A 17,486-nucleotide genomic window follows, 5' to 3' on the forward strand; every position below is an offset into this window, starting at 1 on the left:
GTTAGTTCCATGCCTCAGCCCATAGAGGGGAAAGATTAGAGAAGAACCAGGCAACTCAGAGAGGGAGTGAGAATATTGGCAAAGGAAGTTAACTGTCATTTATCAGGCTATAGTCTCCTTTGCATTAGGTGGAGAGATTCTAAGCTACAAGCTGCCCACCATAACCAAGGACAGAAAGGCCATCTCTCAGAATATAGTATTCCTAGAGAGAATACATATGTATATGATTATACAGTACAGCAGAGATAGTCCATCCCTCCAGCGTGGAGAAACAAGGGAGAAAGTTTGATTGTCATAGGAAACTGGCCCTTATGCAACTTCTGGGAACTAATCTGAATCACTGTAAAAGCTGCCTTGCTGTAAATGACTTTTGCATACATTGATGACCTTTGGATCCGCTTCAGTAAAGTACTGGAAGTTTGTTAAGAAAATTGGTCTTCTTATTCCACATCATCTCCTAATTGTACCTCACAGTGCTGGCGTCACGAACACAGGGGCATATCATTATGTGCTCCTTAGATTCTGTTAAGCCCCTTACACCTGTATCTGAACACTACAATTGTTCTATCCAAGACTTTAGCTGAGGATATCTATTGTAGCTGCAACATAGGCTATAGCCTCACTACCCTATATACAGGCTACACCCATTATTGTTTCCGCCTACGCATTAATCTTTCCTCTTACACATCAGTTTTTCCACATTGTTGCTCTCTACTTGAATCCTGCTCTCTTCCCTTATCATTAATGTGTTCTTTTTTCTTTTAGTGACTCTTGTGACCAAGGTCCGTCTGTGACCGAAACGTCAAGAAAAGTCATATAGTGAGCCACCACTACAATCGATTTTCATTTCATATTCTAATTATTGGCAATTGTTCCATGTAATTTTGCTTCCTTTGGAGGACTTGTCAAAAACAAATAACCACTTTTTGCATATAACCTCTGAGTGTGCGGTGGTTCTCTTTTTCAACCATACGTTTGTTATCCCACGTGAGTCAAGTAAAAAGCAGAATATAATCTTGTCCTTCTGAGTCTTCCCATCATCCTACATTGGGGAGCCACTCTTACTACTCAGGACCAAAAAAATGTGTTTTGTAAGGCTGCCTTCACACGGGTGTCGCGAGTGAGGGCCGGATGCGTTCAGGGTGCATTGCGGGAAACCCGCACGAGTAGGCACGCAATTGCAGTCAGTTTTGTCTGCAATTGCGTTCCGATGTTCATTTTTTTCCACGCGAGTGCAATGCGTTTTGCACGCGCGTGAGAAAAAACTGAATGTGGTACCCAGACCCGAGCCCGGACTTCTTCACTGAAGTCCGGGTTTGGGTTAGGTGTTCTGTAGATTTTATTATTTTCCATTACAACATGGTTATAATGGAAAATAAAAGAAGGACCTATCTTCATTCAGCAGGACCTGCGCTGACGTCACCGCGCTCACCACATGGTGAGCGCAATGACGTCAGCGAAGGTCCTTTTGCAGGTCCTTCAAGAAGAACAAAGCAGAGGATCCCGGCTGCGCGATCAAGTGGATGAGGTGAGTTATGTTTTTATTCTTTTTTAACCCTCAAGTGACATTTCACTTTGCATTCTGTATTAAAGAATGCTATTATTTTCTATTATAACCATGTTATAATGGAAAATAATAAAGTAAATGGGGACCCGGGTTGCTCATCCCTCATCTTAACAACCATGCGTGAAAATCGCATCTCATCCGCACTTGCTTGCGGATGCTATGCGATTTTCACGCAGCCCTATTAATTTCTATGGGGCCTGCGTTGCGTGAAAAACGCAGAATATAGAACATGCTGCGATTTTCACACAACGCACAAGTGATGCGTGAAAAATATCGCTCATATACACAGCCCCATTGAAATGAATGGTGAAAGCATTGCACCCGCACTGAATCCGGACCCATTCACTTCAATGTTAATTTCACGCATCTACCTTCATTCAGAAGGACCTGCGCTGATGTCACAAGCTCACCATGTGGTGAGTGTGATTACGTCATCAAAGGTCCTTTTGCAGGTCCTGAAAGAAGAAGAAAGAAGACGATGCTGGCTGCGCGATCAAGTGGATGAGGTGAGTTAATTATTATTTTTTTTTAACCACTCGAGGCACATTTTAGTAAGCATTCTGTATTAAGAATGCTATTATTTTCCCTTATAACCATGTTATTAGGGAAAATAATAAAATCTACACAACACCGAACCCAAACCCGAACTTCAGTGAAGAAGTTAGAGTCTGGGTACCACATTCAGTTTTTTATCACGTGCATGCAAAATGCATTGCACTCGAGCAGAAAAAACTGAACAACGCAATCGCAGTCAAAACTGACTGAAATTGTGTGCGCACTCGCGCGGGTTTACTGCAATGCACTCGGGACACATCCGGAGAAAATCTGGGACCGGGACGCCCGTGTGAAAGAGGCCTAAGGGTCTGACACCCCCCACACGCACATAAATATACAATTATTTTCCGTGTCTCACCAGTGGTTCTTCTTCATCATGTTGCATCTCGGAGTTTGCCAGACTGGAGTCATTTAAGAACATGTCCACGGTCCTACACAGAGTAAACGTGATTATCAGTCACTTGAATATCGAAGTTGAAAAAAGACAATGGAGACGTACACTTGGTTGTAAATTAGGCACAGCATCCGGCACTTCGTGCGCCTATAGTGATATCTATACCGGCCCCTGACTGGCGTAGATTTCAGTGTTCTTCTACCCAAGAAAATTGATGTTAAGGGTTCATGCACACGACCGTATGTATTTTGCGGTCTGCAAAAAAACGAATCCGCTGAAAATACGGATGACAGCTGTTCTATAATAGAACAGTACTATCCTTGTCCGTAATGCGGACAATAATAGGACATGTTCTATTTTTTTGAGGAACGGAAATACGGACATACGGAAACGAAATACACACGGATAAACTTCAGTTTTTTTGCGGACCCATTAAAATGAATAGTTCTGCATACGAGCCGCAAAAAAAATGGAATGGACATGGAAAGAAAATAAGTTCGTGTGCATGAGACCTAAATGTTATAATGTGATGGGGTAACTGGCCCCTCTAAAATCTCCGCCCTTACCATTCCCTATTTTCGGAAAAACGGCGAGGCCTGTGGAGAAATGCCACTTGCACAAAAATGTTTGCACAGGTGGTGTTTAAAAAATTGCAAGCGTGCAGTTTGTGACTTTTCACGCAGTGGTGTATTTTAATGATAAATCTGTCTCAATGTCCAGAAAGTTTTGTTCTGTAATATCAATTAATTGGGGGGAAACACCCCGACCTCTTTCAGTGATCTTGGTATGGGCAGCTAAAGGGGTTTTCCAGAACCCAGCAAGCCATTCTTTGCTACAAAAGAAATTTTTCAATATACTTACCATCTCATCAGGCATTCTGGAACCCTGTCAGGTGATGCTCCTCTTCGGAAAAATCCTACATCTGCTGTTGTCACATCCTTTACCAGATTTCTGGTCTGGTCTATAGAGGTGACGTCACTAGCCCAAGACATGGGAGGTGCATTTCCCTGGCGCATGTGCAAACACCTGAATCCACCTTATCTGCACATGTGCCTGGGAAATGAATAGATAAATAGCTCTTGCCCCATCCACACCACCTACCCCGTCCTAGGCCTCAAAAGTGATGTCCCCATCCATAGACCAAACAGGAAACCTGGTAAAGGACGTGATGTTGGCAGATGTATGATTTTCCCAAGATGAGTTCTACATGACCGGGTTCCAGAGCAGCAGATGAACACAACTTTGAGATGTTAAGTATATTGGAAACTTTCTTTTGTGGGCAAGTTATGATTGATTAAAAAGGGTTGCTGTCATTGGGCTGTGCAATACTAGACACAACCTGTGGACAGATGGGGTGCTGTTTTTATACTAAAACAGCCATGTTTTTCTAATCCTGTACAACCCACTTAAATCCTGAAGGTCAGCTCCCTGTCCTCTTCCTATAGCCACCTCTATTTTATAAATACCTTCAACTGTGGCTATGCAGATCGCTAAAAATTTGGCATCACAATTTCTTAAAGGGGTTGCTCACTGGCCTGGCCAGAACCGTGGTGGTAATCATACTTACCTGATCCCTGCTGCTGGACTCCAGCTTCATCGCTGCCCTGCTGGCTCTGCATGTCCTGGGTCTCCCTGTGTCAAAATCTGGGTCACATGACTGCTGCAGCCAATGACTGGCAGCAGGGATGACATGTCACCTATGAGTGACGTGGCCCAGTGACATGTCACGCTGCAGTCACGTGACCCAGGATGTTAAAGGAAAGACCTGGGACCTGCAGAGATAAGTATCATTACCACAGTGGGTTCAGCCATGCTGTGGGGTCTGTACAAATGGTCATAAAGGTGAACAACTCCCTAAAACCTACAGTATGTCCACTTTCTATAAGTATATTCTTAGGCTACTTTCACACTAGTGTTCGGGTGTCCGCTCGTGAGCTCCGTTTGAAGGGTCTCACAAGCGGCCCCGAACGCATCCGTACTGCCCCAATGCATTCTGAGTGGACGTGGATCCGCTCAGAATGCATCAGTCTGGCGGCGTTCAGCCTCCGCTCCGCTCAGCAAGCGGACACCTGAACGCTGCTTGCAACGTTCGGGTGTCCGCCTGGCAGTGCGGAGGCAAACAGATCCGTCCAGACTTACAATGTAAGTCAATGGGGACGGATCCGTTTGAAGTTGACACAATATGGCTCAATTTTCAAACGGATCCGTCCCCCATTGACTTTCAATGTAAAGTCTGGACGGATCCGTCTGAAGCTACTTTCACACTTAGAATTTTTTCTACAATATAATGCAGACGGATCCGTTCTGAACGGATCCCAAGTCTGCATCATATGAGCGGATTCGTCTGAGCAGACATCAGACGGACCCGCTCTGAACGGTAGTGTGAAAGTAGCCTTAAAAAGGTCTTCTCCCCCACATGAGAAAAGTTTTCAGAATGTCAAGGTAGCCATCCCCAGAGGCAGGGATGCAGCAACACAAGGGAACAATACGTAAGGAAGCCACAACTACCATAACGGCAGCTACCATCCTCATACTTTCTATTAGATGGACTCAAGATAGGCCATTAATATCTGATTGGTGGGGGTCCAAAATCCCGTACCTCTGCCGATCAGCCATTTCTGAGTAGCACTGGAGCTTGAAGTCGATGCCAGAACTACACAGCTCCATCAACTGTGTAGTGGACAGAGCTGGTTACTGCAGGGCTGGTTACTGACTTCAATGGGAGCTACAGTAACTAGCTCCACCCACTGCACAATGAATGGCGCTGTGTAATTCCGTTGCTGACTTCCAAAGCTGCAGCCACTTTGAAACAGCTAATCGGTGGGGGTGTGGGGTGTTGGACCCCTGCTCATCAGATATTGCTGGTATACCCGGTGGACAAGCGATCAGTATAAAAGGAGTGGATAGGCCCTTTAAGACTTCTTGATTTTCATCAGCAAAACCAGTAACGTTACTTTCTATTTCACCCACAACACCATCACTGGTAACAAATGTACTGGTCATACTCACTCATTTCCAAGGCTAATCTCCAGGGCATCCAGATCCCGAAAAATTTCACTAAATCTTTTCCGCCCTTCTGTAGGCCCAATCTGTGCATTAGCATCTATAAGAGACACAACAATTAATGACCAGATACAGGCAGTAGGAAGTCAGTGAGGTCCCACAAATGGTCCACAAGATACTAAATGAATTTATTCTGGTTCGTTAAAGTTACCCCTTATCCACAGGATAGGGGATAACTATTAGATCGGTGGGGGTCCTAGCTCTGGAACCCCCACCGAGCACAATAATGCAGGCCCAGTAGCCCCCGCAGCCCCCCTGAAATGAACAATGCGAGTGGTCAGGCATGCGTGCGGCATTTATGTCTATGGAAGTTGTACTTGGCTGTCTCCGAACTCCCATAGAAATGAATGAAGCGGCAACGCGCATGTGCAACCAGCCGCTCCGGTCATTTCAGGGTAGCTGTGGGCGGTACCGGGCCCCCGTTCTCGTGATCAGTGGGGGGTTTCAACGATTGAACCCCCATCTAACTTTAACTAACCGGAGTACCCCTTTAAGAATTAAGAAGTCAATAGGGTCAATCAGGGTTAGACTGGACCACCAGAGGACCAGATGGTGGACTTGAGGGTTAACACAATAATGGGGCCAAGCTTCAATAGGCCCATGTTTTTCATACAGTTTTGTGTGATGTAAGAGGACATGTAGATATTTCATACAACCGTAGGGTAGGGGTCCTAAGAGACAATTTTACTGATGAGTTCTGGGAAGTGGTGGTCTAACTTGCATGTTGAAATCCATACAACTGAATGAGAAGTAGATAAGGAGCCAAATAGGAGATCTCTGGGAAAGTTGGCAGCTATGAGCTACTTTTGGGCAGGCATTGGAGAAAAGAGTTACCACACTTGTATTAGAAATGAAGGAAACTATTGGAATAATAGGAGAAAGTGGCTGGTATCATGGTTTTGGTGACCCAAACATTAAAACCTTTACCAACCACCATAGCCATGATACATTACTCTCCTCACGCTGGCCACCCTGATATTAAAACACATAGGCCTCTTACCAACTATAACCATGATACATTGCTCCTCTCATGCTGGCCAGCCACGGTTTAAAAATCACAGGCCCCACACCAACCACCATATCCATGATACACCTCTTTCCTCACACTGGATGGACACCTTAACATTGAAATTAACAGTCCCCTTAACAACCACCATACTCACGAGACACTCCTCCCCTCACATTGGACATCCGGACATTGAAAGTCATGGACCTCTCACCCACCACCATAGCCATGATACACTGCTCTCCTTGTACTGGACACCTCACTAGCCATTAAACTGGTTGGGTTAATAAATTGCATTATAGTGGATTATCTTTTCATGGACATGTCTCACCCCCACCTCTCGTCCTTTTTGCGGCTGTGACCCCTTTTGGACATGTGATGACCCATTGTCTAATAACTTGCAGGCAACCTCACTCTATCATGTTAATAGTCTTCACGCCCCCCCCCCCCCCCCCCCGTCACGTTCATAGAGCCTTATAACGCTAGGCCATTTCCAACACATGCCTATGCTTTGGGCGCCAGAGTGCAACTTTGTAAAACCCACCCCAAAACCATTGCATTGCCTTTGCCCTTCACCAGAGGTAGAGGCGACCACTGGCGATGGGCATTTGCACAGTGTGATGCCGTCAGTACAATATTTCAATTACAAATCCCTCACATTTCCATTTCCCCGCCGCCACATTTTGTGCAGACCGAAATAAAGTCACTGACTTGTTATACGATGCTAAAAAGCAGGATGTGGTTAAAGCACCATGAGAGAACATATACGGTAACCCTATAAAGTCTGACACGGGGCTCTACCATGATATACAGTCTAAGCCTGAGCGTACAGATCCGTGTTATCACCATAGCAGTCCCCGTACATACAACATACGGGAGCCCTGCAGTCATATAGGAAGTGGTAGACATGTTTCCACACATAGTCGCACTGTATACATCTGTCCGTCTGTCTGCCGCTCAGACAGACATCTACCTGTGTAATACAATGAAGGCACCATGCACGTATACACTGCCCGGCACAGAGTAAGATCTATACACCATGGTATATACGTATAATGCGTGGCTTCGTGGTTGTCAGCACCAGAAGGGAACAGGTTGCAGCAGCAAAGAGCTGGACATGAAGATAAGTCCGCAAGCCAGGGAGGAGAAGAGAGCAGAATGAAAAATTGGGGGGTGGTGGTGGGGGGGGTGTAGGTTACAGTTTCTTACCCCCTCCTCTGCCTGACGCCATTTTCCCAGGCCCAGATGGACGTGGACGCCCCTGCCAATTGTGGAACCCAGGTTCACTGATGTAGTGACACAGACCCACAGCTTCCTGGCAGCAGTCATCACATCAGGAAGTGCAAAGTGAGAGTGCTGAGTACTGCAATCACCCTCCTAGGCGTACTCACCCTGCGTCTCAGAGGAGGGGGCAATACTTACTGCTGCACTGGGTATCCTATGTGGTCGCATACGTGTAGTGGAGTCAGAAGTATTCCCCCACTTTTCTTTTTGCTTCAGCACTGATTATAAAAAAAAAAAAAATTTATGTCGGAGTGATCAGAATAAATGATAGTTCTCAAAGGGGTTTTCCAGTTTCATGAAATTGATGACAATATCTTCAGGATAGGACATCAATTTCAAATTGGTAGATGTCCGACTTTTGGCAATCCCCGTCACTCCGCTGTCTGAAGGGGCTGCGGCGCTTGCGCTCATTTCCCTGCGCACCGTCTACATTGCAGTGGTGGTGCAGCGTGATTACAAATGTCCGTCCCATTCACTTGCATCTGGAGAGAACACAGCTCTCGCACGAGCGCCGCGGCCAGACATGGATGCCGAGAGTAAGACCTCTACCAATCTGAAATGGAATACCCCTTGGTTCGTCTTCCTGCACGAAGCTGCAATATTCTGCACCACTGCTACTAAGTAGATGATGTGGCGGTACATGGGTAACAGTAAAGAGGCCGCAGCACTCATACGAGCACCGCATCCCCTTCAACGAGTCCTTAGAATGGTGCAGCAATCTGCAGGGGAGGCAAGGATGGTAGGAGTGGTAGTGGCCATGATGGTGGTAGTAGTACTCACAGTGGCACTCACTGGGGTTGTTCAGTGACTGGAGGGTGGACCCTATCTTCCCTTGGGGCACACACTGGTATTGGGGCTTCTGCCTGGTGGTAGTTGGGGTGCCCTTGGTGTTGGGTGAGTGTTTGGCAGGTTGCCAGGCAGGAGTATAAATGCAGGGCCGGTGGATTATGGAGGCAATGAGCAGTCTCTTTACTGAGATGATGAGGGTTGCAGTACAGTTAGCAGCAATAGCACAATTCAGGGGTATTTCACAGGCAGTAATTTCCCCCAGTGGCTGAATATAGGCATGAACAATCGTTACAGTTGTAGTACTCCTAGTCTCTCTCTCCTTCTCTCTCCAAAGACACTTTGCAATCACTCCAAATAACCACAGGCCTGCTATCTTATTAACCCTTTCTGCAGTTCCCGAGCTAAGGCCTCTTTCACACGGGCGTTCCAGATTTGCTCCGGATGCGTCGCGTGTGCATTGCGGGAAAACCGAGTAGGCACGCAATTAAAGTCAGTTTTGACTGCGATTGCGTTCTGATGTTCAGTTTTTTCCGCGCGAGTGCAATTCGTTTTGCACGCACGTGAGAAAAAACTGAATGTGGTACCCAGACCCGAACCCGGATTTCTTTACTGAAGTTCGGGTTTGGGTTAGATGTTCTATTCATTTTATTATTTTCCCTTATAACATGGGAGCGTGATTACGTCATCAAAGGTCCTTTTGCAGGTCTTCAAAGAAGAAGAAGACGATGCCGGCTGCGTGATCAAGTGGATGAGGTGAGTTAATTTTTTTTATTTTTTAAACCCCTAAAGCCACATTTTACTAAGCATTCTGTATTATTTTCCTTTATAACCATGTTATAAGGGAAAATAATAAAATGAATAGAACATCTAACCCAAACCCGAACTTCAGTAAAGAAGTCTGGGTTCGGGTCTGGGTATTTAACTCTTGAACAGACAAGTAGTGCTCCTTCATATTGTAAACCACATAGTGCCCATATGCACTGCCAGAGAGTTGCCTACAAATGCTTTCAGATCAATACAATAAGGAATGTAGCCGCATTTATGGAGCTGCCTTTCCAGGCATTTGGCCACCAAGCGTGGATCAGGTTTTGCAAGCTCTGGGTGCCTAGGCCATCAAGGCTAGTGGTCCCCTTCAGTGGCAGAAGGTGATGCCCTCTAAGACAGCCCAAACATCTCTAAGGCCACACCTGGTCATGATAAAACATGGCTGATCAAGACGGGTACTAGTGAGAAAACACCAAGGGGCCTATGACAACTTCCATGGCTGCCATAGGAGAGACTGGCCCCATGGTGCTCTACCAGTTGACGTTTGTAGCGCATCCATAATTATCCTGTGGCTGTTTGTGTAGCACACTGTTCCAAATTCAAGGGTCATTAAAAGCCTGAATATGGTCAAAGGGCCCATGTCTTCAAAACTGGAATATGGTCTGTGGAGGCCAATGCACAAATCATGGTGGGGCCTTCTTCTTTTTATAAGTGTTTTTTTTTGCTGAGTAGAATAACAAGATAAATGGGAAAGATTAAAATTATACAGCTACATAATACCGAAAGATTACATACGGTAGCGCAAACACAACAGTCAAAAATTACCATTAAGTCCACAAATAGGAATAATGCAATCCCATTATAATGCCACCATATAATGTTCATATAATACCACCATATAGTATTCATATATCACCATATAGTGTTCATATAATATCACTGTATAGTGTTCACATATATCACCATATAGTGTTCATATAATACCAACAGGGGCAGAGCTATAGGGGTGCAGAGGTAGCAGTCGCTACTGGGCCCCAGGAGTCTGAGGGGGCCCAAAGACCCTTGTGCCGCATAAGAAGACACCAGTATTATAGAAAGTACATGCTGGTCAAGTTACACCTCTGGCTGGAAGGAAGGGGTTAGGTCAAGAATTTTGCAATGGGGGAGGGGGGGGGGGCATTTAAATTTTTTGCCAAGCCAGCTTGAAGGCAATGTGGTTCCCTGCCCCTGGTCACAAAGGGGGGCCCAAGCTGAACTCTTGCACCAGGGCATATGAGCCTTTAGCTACACCCCTGAATACTACCATATAGTGTTTATACAATACCATATAGCAGGGATGCTCAATCTGCGGCCCTCCAGCTGTTGTAAAACTACAACTCCCATCATGCCCTGCTGTAGGCTGATAGCTGTAGGCTGTCCGGGCATGCTGGAAGTTGACGTTTTGCAACAGCTGGAGGGCCGCAAGTTGAGCATCCATGCCATATAGTGTTCACATAACATCACCGTATAGTGTTGGTATAATACCACCATAGAGTGTTCATATAATATCACCGTATAGTGTTCATATAATATCACTAAATAGTGTTCATATAATACCACCATACAGTGCCCCAATTATACCACCACCATTGCCACCCAAAAAAAAAAAAAAAACTATATATTGTCAAGAAAATGATGTCATATCATCCTCTAATAACACTGCCATATACTGCAAAAAAACTGCTATACAATGCCAAGAAAACAGTGACTTTTTAGATGTTGAAGGCCATAGACCATCCGCCTCTTTCGTTTACAATTTGATAGCATAATGTCCCAAAGCAGACCCGGCCTTGAATCTATTTCCTAGAAAACATGACTGTAGAGGGACCAGGCTTCTAAACATAACTAACATCTAGCATATGGCTATAGAGTAGGAAGCAGACCAGCAGCAGGATCATGCTTGATATCATCAGGACTTAGGGACCATTACATCTTGTCAAGGATTATACTCCTTCCACAGATCCACCTAATGTCATAAACCATGAATGACTGGGATAACATGGAATAAATCACACATGACATGAATGAATGAAAAGCCTCCAGAGATAATTACAAAGGATTAACCTTTGACATTGAAGTGCCTAACTGGCATGTGCTATTCTAGTATCATTCCAGTAGATGTTAATTATATTCTGTTGTCCTACTACTATAATTAACTGGATTGTGCAGAAGATACGTTCCTTGGACATCATTGTAAAAAAAGACGGCAGACTCATGCATATCCCAAGACATTTTGGTGACCCAGTGATGAAGAAATGAATGTTAAGAGCACGGTTGGATTAACGTTGATGATGGAGACCCCCATCCCACCTCTGGAGGAGCATGTATGCCCTATAAGTCACCGACAGATAGTAGATAGTACCCCCCAAAACCTATGCAAGTCAAACCCTACAGCAGTTACTCCACTGAGGTCTATGCAAGTTATGGAGACGGGAACTCCCTTGGACTTCAAATAAGGGCACCACATTAGACCATTACTTGACTGCCCTAATGGATGAGTGGTCGGGCCAGTCACATTTCCTACAGTTTTATTCACACCTTCACTAAATATTTCCATTCTTCTGCTAGGAACAGATCAATGAAAAGTAACGGAAGCCCTGGCCCATAGCATGATGGACATCTCATGTACACGTATTCATTTTGTGGTCTGCAAATCGCGTGTGCGTACCACCACTTTATTATCAAACTCTTGGTGAAATGTCCTGCAAAACAGACACGAATGGCACCCGTTCTAGCTTTTTTGCGGAGCCGCTGAATGGACATACAGATGCGGACAGCACACGGTATGCTTTCCACATTTTTTGCGGTCCCATTGAAATGAATAAATCCGATCCGCAAAAAATGATGCGGACCGAAAATGTAGTCGTGTGCATTGGGCCAAACAGTGACTGATGGATCTCATCGACTATAATGATGTATGTTTTTAACAGAAATCTGAAATGGATGTCCCTGACGAAGCGTTAGGGTGGGTTCAAAACACGTTTTTCCCATGCATGTAACGTATACAAAAAACATATACGTGAAACGGATGCCATAGAGTAGCATCTGTTCACCATAGAGTTCCACTGAACCTGAAGGACAACTCATGCTTGTCATGTCCTGCTGATCGTCCACACCATCTTCCATGATGAAGGCGCTTACTATTATTCTCCTAATGGGACAGAACATAGTGACGCTTCACCATGAAAGCAGATATTAGCAATGCCAGGACGTTATGTTATTATTGGACCGGGTTCCTATAGTTCTGCTTGTGGTCCAATAATAATAGGCAGAGTTCTGTGGGAATTTTTAGAATTGCCTTCCAGACTCAAAGTACACACTTCTTACAGGTCTTAGAACTCCAGACTACAACCGCAATCTGGTGTGCGCTCTCCTTAAATATTTCCAAATGATGGTTTTTAGTATTGGTATGTATACTGTATATACATCTATGCAGTATTATTAGTACCAGTATGTATACTGTATATACAGTACAGACCAAAAGTTTGGACACACCTTCTCATTCAAAGAGTTTTCTTTATTTTCATGACTATGAAGGCATCAAAACTATGAATTAACACATGTGGAATTATATACATAACAAACAAGTGTGAAACAACTGAAAATATGTCATATTCTAGGTTCTTCAAAGTAGCCACCTTTTGCTTTGATTACTGCTTTGCACACTCTTGGCATTCTCTTGATGAGCTTCAAGAGGTAGTCCCTGAAATGGTCTTCCAACAGTCTTGAAGGAGTTCCCAGAGATGCTTAGCACTTGTTGGCCCTTTTGCCTTCACTCTGCGGTCCAGCTCACCCCAAACCATCTCGATTGGGTTCAGGTCCGGTGACTGTGGAGGCCAGGTCATCTGGCGCAGCACCCCATCACTCTCCTTCATGGTCAAATAGCCCTTACTTTCAAAGTTTTCCCAATTTTTCGGCTGACTGACTGACCTTCATTTCTTAAAGTAATGATGGCCACTCGTTTTTCTTTACTTAGCTGCTTTTTTCTTGCCATAATACAAATTCTAACAGTCTATTCAGTAGGACTATCAGCTGTGTATCCACCTGACTTCTCCTGAACGCAACTGATGGTCCCAACCCCATTCATAAGGCAAGAAATCCCACTTATTAAACCTGACAGGGCACACCTGTGAAGTGAAAACCATTTCAGGGGACTACCTCTTGAAGCTCATCAAGAGAATGCCAAGAGTGTGCAAAGCAGTAATCAAAGCAAAAGGTGGCTACTTTGAAGAACCTAGAATATGACATATTTTCAGTTGTTTCACACTTGTTTGTTATGTATATAATTCCACATGTGTTAATTCATAGTTTTGATGCCTTCAGTGTGAATCTACAATTTTCATAGTCATGAATATAAAGAAAACTCTTTGAATGAGAAGGTGTGTCCAAACTTTTGGTCTGTACTGTATGTATATATATATTTATTCACCCATGCTTCTGCAACGTTTCAGCTCAGCTCAATGATGACTTGACTAAGGCTCGCTGAGTTGAGCTGAAATATTGCAGAAACATGGCTGAATAGAGGAGTCCGTTTTTTCACTGAATTGGACTGGTGCCTCTTACTTCTTAGCAGTGTATAATAATATAGTAGAGGGCAGTATATAACAATATAGTACAGAGCAGTGTAGAATGATATACTAGAGGGCAGTATATAACAATATAGTACAGAGCAGTGTATAATAATATACTAGAGGGCAGTATATAACAATATAGTACAGAGCAGTGTATAATAATATACTAGAGGGCAGTATATAACAATATAGTACAGAGCAGTGTATAATAATATACTAGAGGGCAGTATATAACAATATAGTACAGAGCAGTGTATAATAATATACTAGAGGGCAGTATATAACAATATAGTACAGAGCAGTGTATAATAATATACTAGAGGGCAGTATATAACAATATAGTACAGAGCAGTGTATAATAATATACTAGAGGGCAGTATATAACAATATAGTACAGAGCAGTGTATAATAATATACTAGAGGGCAGTATATAACAATATAGTACAGAGCAGTGTATAATAATATACTAGAGGGCAGTATATAACAATAAAGTACAGAGCAGTGTGTAATAATATAGTAGAGGGCAGTATATAACAATATAATACAGAGCAGTGTATAATAATATAGTAGAGGGCAGTATATAACAATATAGTACAGAGCAGTGTATAATAATATACTAGAGGGCAGTATATAACAATATAGTACAGAGCAGTGTATAATAATATACTAGAGGGCAGTATATAACAATATAGTACAGAGCAGTGTATAATAATATACTAGAGGGCAGTATATAACAATATAGTACAGAGCAGTGTATAATAATATACTAGAGGGCAGTATATAACAATAAAGTACAGAGCAGTGTGTAATAATATAGTAGAGGGCAGTATATAACAATATAATACAGAGCAGTGTATAATAATATAGTAGAGGGCAGTATATAACAATATAGTACAGAGCAGTGTATACTAATATACTAGAGGGCAGTATATAACAATATAGTACAGAGCAGTGTATAATAATATACTAGAGGGCAGTATATAACAATATAGTACAGAGCAGTGTATAATAATATACTAGAGGGCAGTATATAACAATATAATACAGAGCAGTGTAGAATGATATAGTAGAGGGCAGTTTATAGAAATGTAGTGGATATGGATGGATATGTGACTGATCTATGGTGATCTGGTGGCTATATGGTGTGTTGGGTCATACCTCGCACTCTATTGATTAGGTGGGTCATTGCGTCCTGTACTGGGTGAGATTTAAGCGCTGGATATTTGAAGAGCAGGAATACAACCGATTGGAGTAATCCATTTAACTTAAGCTCAATATGGTCACAAGACGGGAGACCTGTGAGAAGGATGAGAAATGGCAATAACTAGGCAAATGAGCAAAAATGACAGAATTCAGAAGCTAAATGTTATATGACCCTAAATTAATTGATGCAGTTCTAGAGAAGTGAGTAGAGGTCTAATCTGTAATAGGGCCCCAGCTAAAACATGTGACTATTGTACTTATGTGGCTTATGGGCCTCGTTAGGCTGAGGCTACATGGCGACTCTGACTATGACAATGATCGCTGTTTAGCACTGCCTGTATTGCAAATAATGTCAATCAATAGGGTCATGCTGCACCCTAATATATTTCTCTTAGTTAGAGGTGTTGGCCCAATTTGGGACATTGATGGCATATCACTAGGATATGCCATTAGTGTCAGATAGGTGTGGGTCCCGAAGTGAAGGAGAGAACACAGAGCATACGCATTCATCGCTATGGGAGTTCCGAAAATAGCCATCTCTTTCCGGTAGTCCTACAGCGGTGAATGGAAAGCGTGATATGCAGATGCTCCCGTCTCTTCAATCACAGCTTCAGGAACTGCTGGAAATGTCTGAGACAGCACTCGGCTATTTTCGGAACTCCCACAACGTTGAACGGAGGGTGGCCACACATCCCGTTCTGAAGATAGGAGTGGGTCCTAGAGATGGGACCTACACTGATCTGACATTGATGGCCATCAATGTCCCAGATGAGAATACCCTGTTATCTACAGAATGTACAATCAATTTGGAGGTCATTATTAACCTTAGTTCTTGAATTTTAAGACATTGACCTCCTAAACCTTGGTAATACAGTGAAACATTTGTGATACTACCTTAGATTTAAAGATATCTCATAATGAACAATATACTTGAACACCCACTCCCTTGTGATATATTCCACCTTTAATGCTGCCCATAGATATTAGAGGAAAGTGGGATATCTCACAAAAAGAAGGCCAAGTGCACCTTTTCAGCTAATGGACCTAAGAAGGCCAAGTGCACCTAATAATCTAATTACAATCAATAGTCCTTGATTGGTAAGACTAAGGACATTCACTTGTAGACAAATTAATCCATGTTCAGTCCATTTATTTGGAATTGGAGTCAATATGGACCATTGGTTGAAAAGGTCAAATCTGTTGGAACTTCTTCTGAAGTGCCATTTACATGTGTAAGAAGGTCCCATTGAGGGATTAATACTGAATTGTTCGTAGCACTATTTTCCATCGTGAAAGGACCAGTTAAATGCAGCACCGTCTCCAATAAAATCAAGGGGAGTCGTGAAAAATACAACTGCCCTCACGGCTCCAGGACCACCACCAATGTCATGGCAGAAGGTGCCATAATGGAAACCTCCACTGAATTCAAGATCTATGGGCAATTCAGACCCTTCATATCCATTCCCCATACCTCGCATTGTCACTAGTGTCCTCTTAATAACTTCTTACCTGAACCTCGGTAGACATCTCTCATCTCCTGAAGCTCCTGGTCAACTTTCCTGAGCCGAGTGCAGAACTCAATCAGTTCACCGGAATTCACGGGGGCATCATGGCTCCCCTTTAACGCTGAACGGCAGAGAGCTGACAAATAGCATTCATCTACAAAGCTTCTTGGCGTAGCCCCATCTTCCCCTGGATAGTTCATGTCTGAAGTTATAGGCAATGTTTTACTCACCAATCTTGAATATCTCTTATGTGTATCAGGGGGAAGCTCATCATGTTCCCTTAATACATAGCTGGACTGGAGAGCTGACAATTTATGCATAATTTTAGATATGGAATCGAAGAACGTACGTCTCCAACTAAGGCATCTCTACCTCTGAGCCTGGGATACAAGAGCTGATACTTGCTATAGTAATTGAGTCCCCTCATCCGCCAGGTCCTTCAGAGCCAGCGGTGGTACCAAAAGTTGCCATCCATGCTGCCTGAATCTCTCTCTCTGTCTGTCTGGCTAAATAAATGATGATCATTATCTTGCAATCTGCCATCGGGATACTGAGGAAATCACAGCAATGTGAGTGAGGAGAGGAAACACCCTAATGACTCTGTCGCTGCTGCTGGAAAACCACCCAGCGTCAATCAGTAACACCGCAGCTGAATATGGCACCACCGTCCTGCCCTATGTAGAGTTGCATATCTCCACACATTCAGCTGGAGTGATTGACCATGTGCTTGACTTTTAGGGGTCCT

General features: G+C 43.6%; 1 protein-coding gene across 4 annotated transcripts in view; it reads right to left on the minus strand.

The window, feature by feature from the left end:
- The window catches only part of LOC120986208 (GEM interacting protein), a 79,103-nt gene extending 61,867 nt beyond the window's left edge, over positions 1-17,236 (minus strand). Inside the window, exons 1-4 of one of the 4 annotated variants that reach the window (XM_040414632.1) lie at positions 16,972-17,236; positions 15,192-15,329; positions 5,526-5,619; positions 2,481-2,553 (exon numbers count right to left, since the gene is read on the minus strand). In XM_040414632.1, coding sequence (XP_040270566.1) covers positions 2,481-2,553; positions 5,526-5,619; positions 15,192-15,219 — 195 coding nt within the window. In that variant the 5' untranslated portion in view covers positions 15,220-15,329; positions 16,972-17,236. Of the gene's footprint in view, positions 1-2,480; positions 2,554-5,525; positions 5,620-7,794; positions 7,918-15,191; positions 15,330-16,745 lie in introns of those variants that run through there. The other 3 variants (XM_040414629.1, XM_040414631.1, XM_040414633.1) reach the window with 3 other exon arrangements.
- Between the last annotated feature and the right edge of the window lie 250 nt (positions 17,237-17,486).

The sequence above is a fragment of the Bufo bufo genome, chromosome 1, assembly GCF_905171765.1.
Source record: "Bufo bufo chromosome 1, aBufBuf1.1, whole genome shotgun sequence".
NCBI lineage: Eukaryota > Metazoa > Chordata > Amphibia > Anura > Bufonidae > Bufo > Bufo bufo.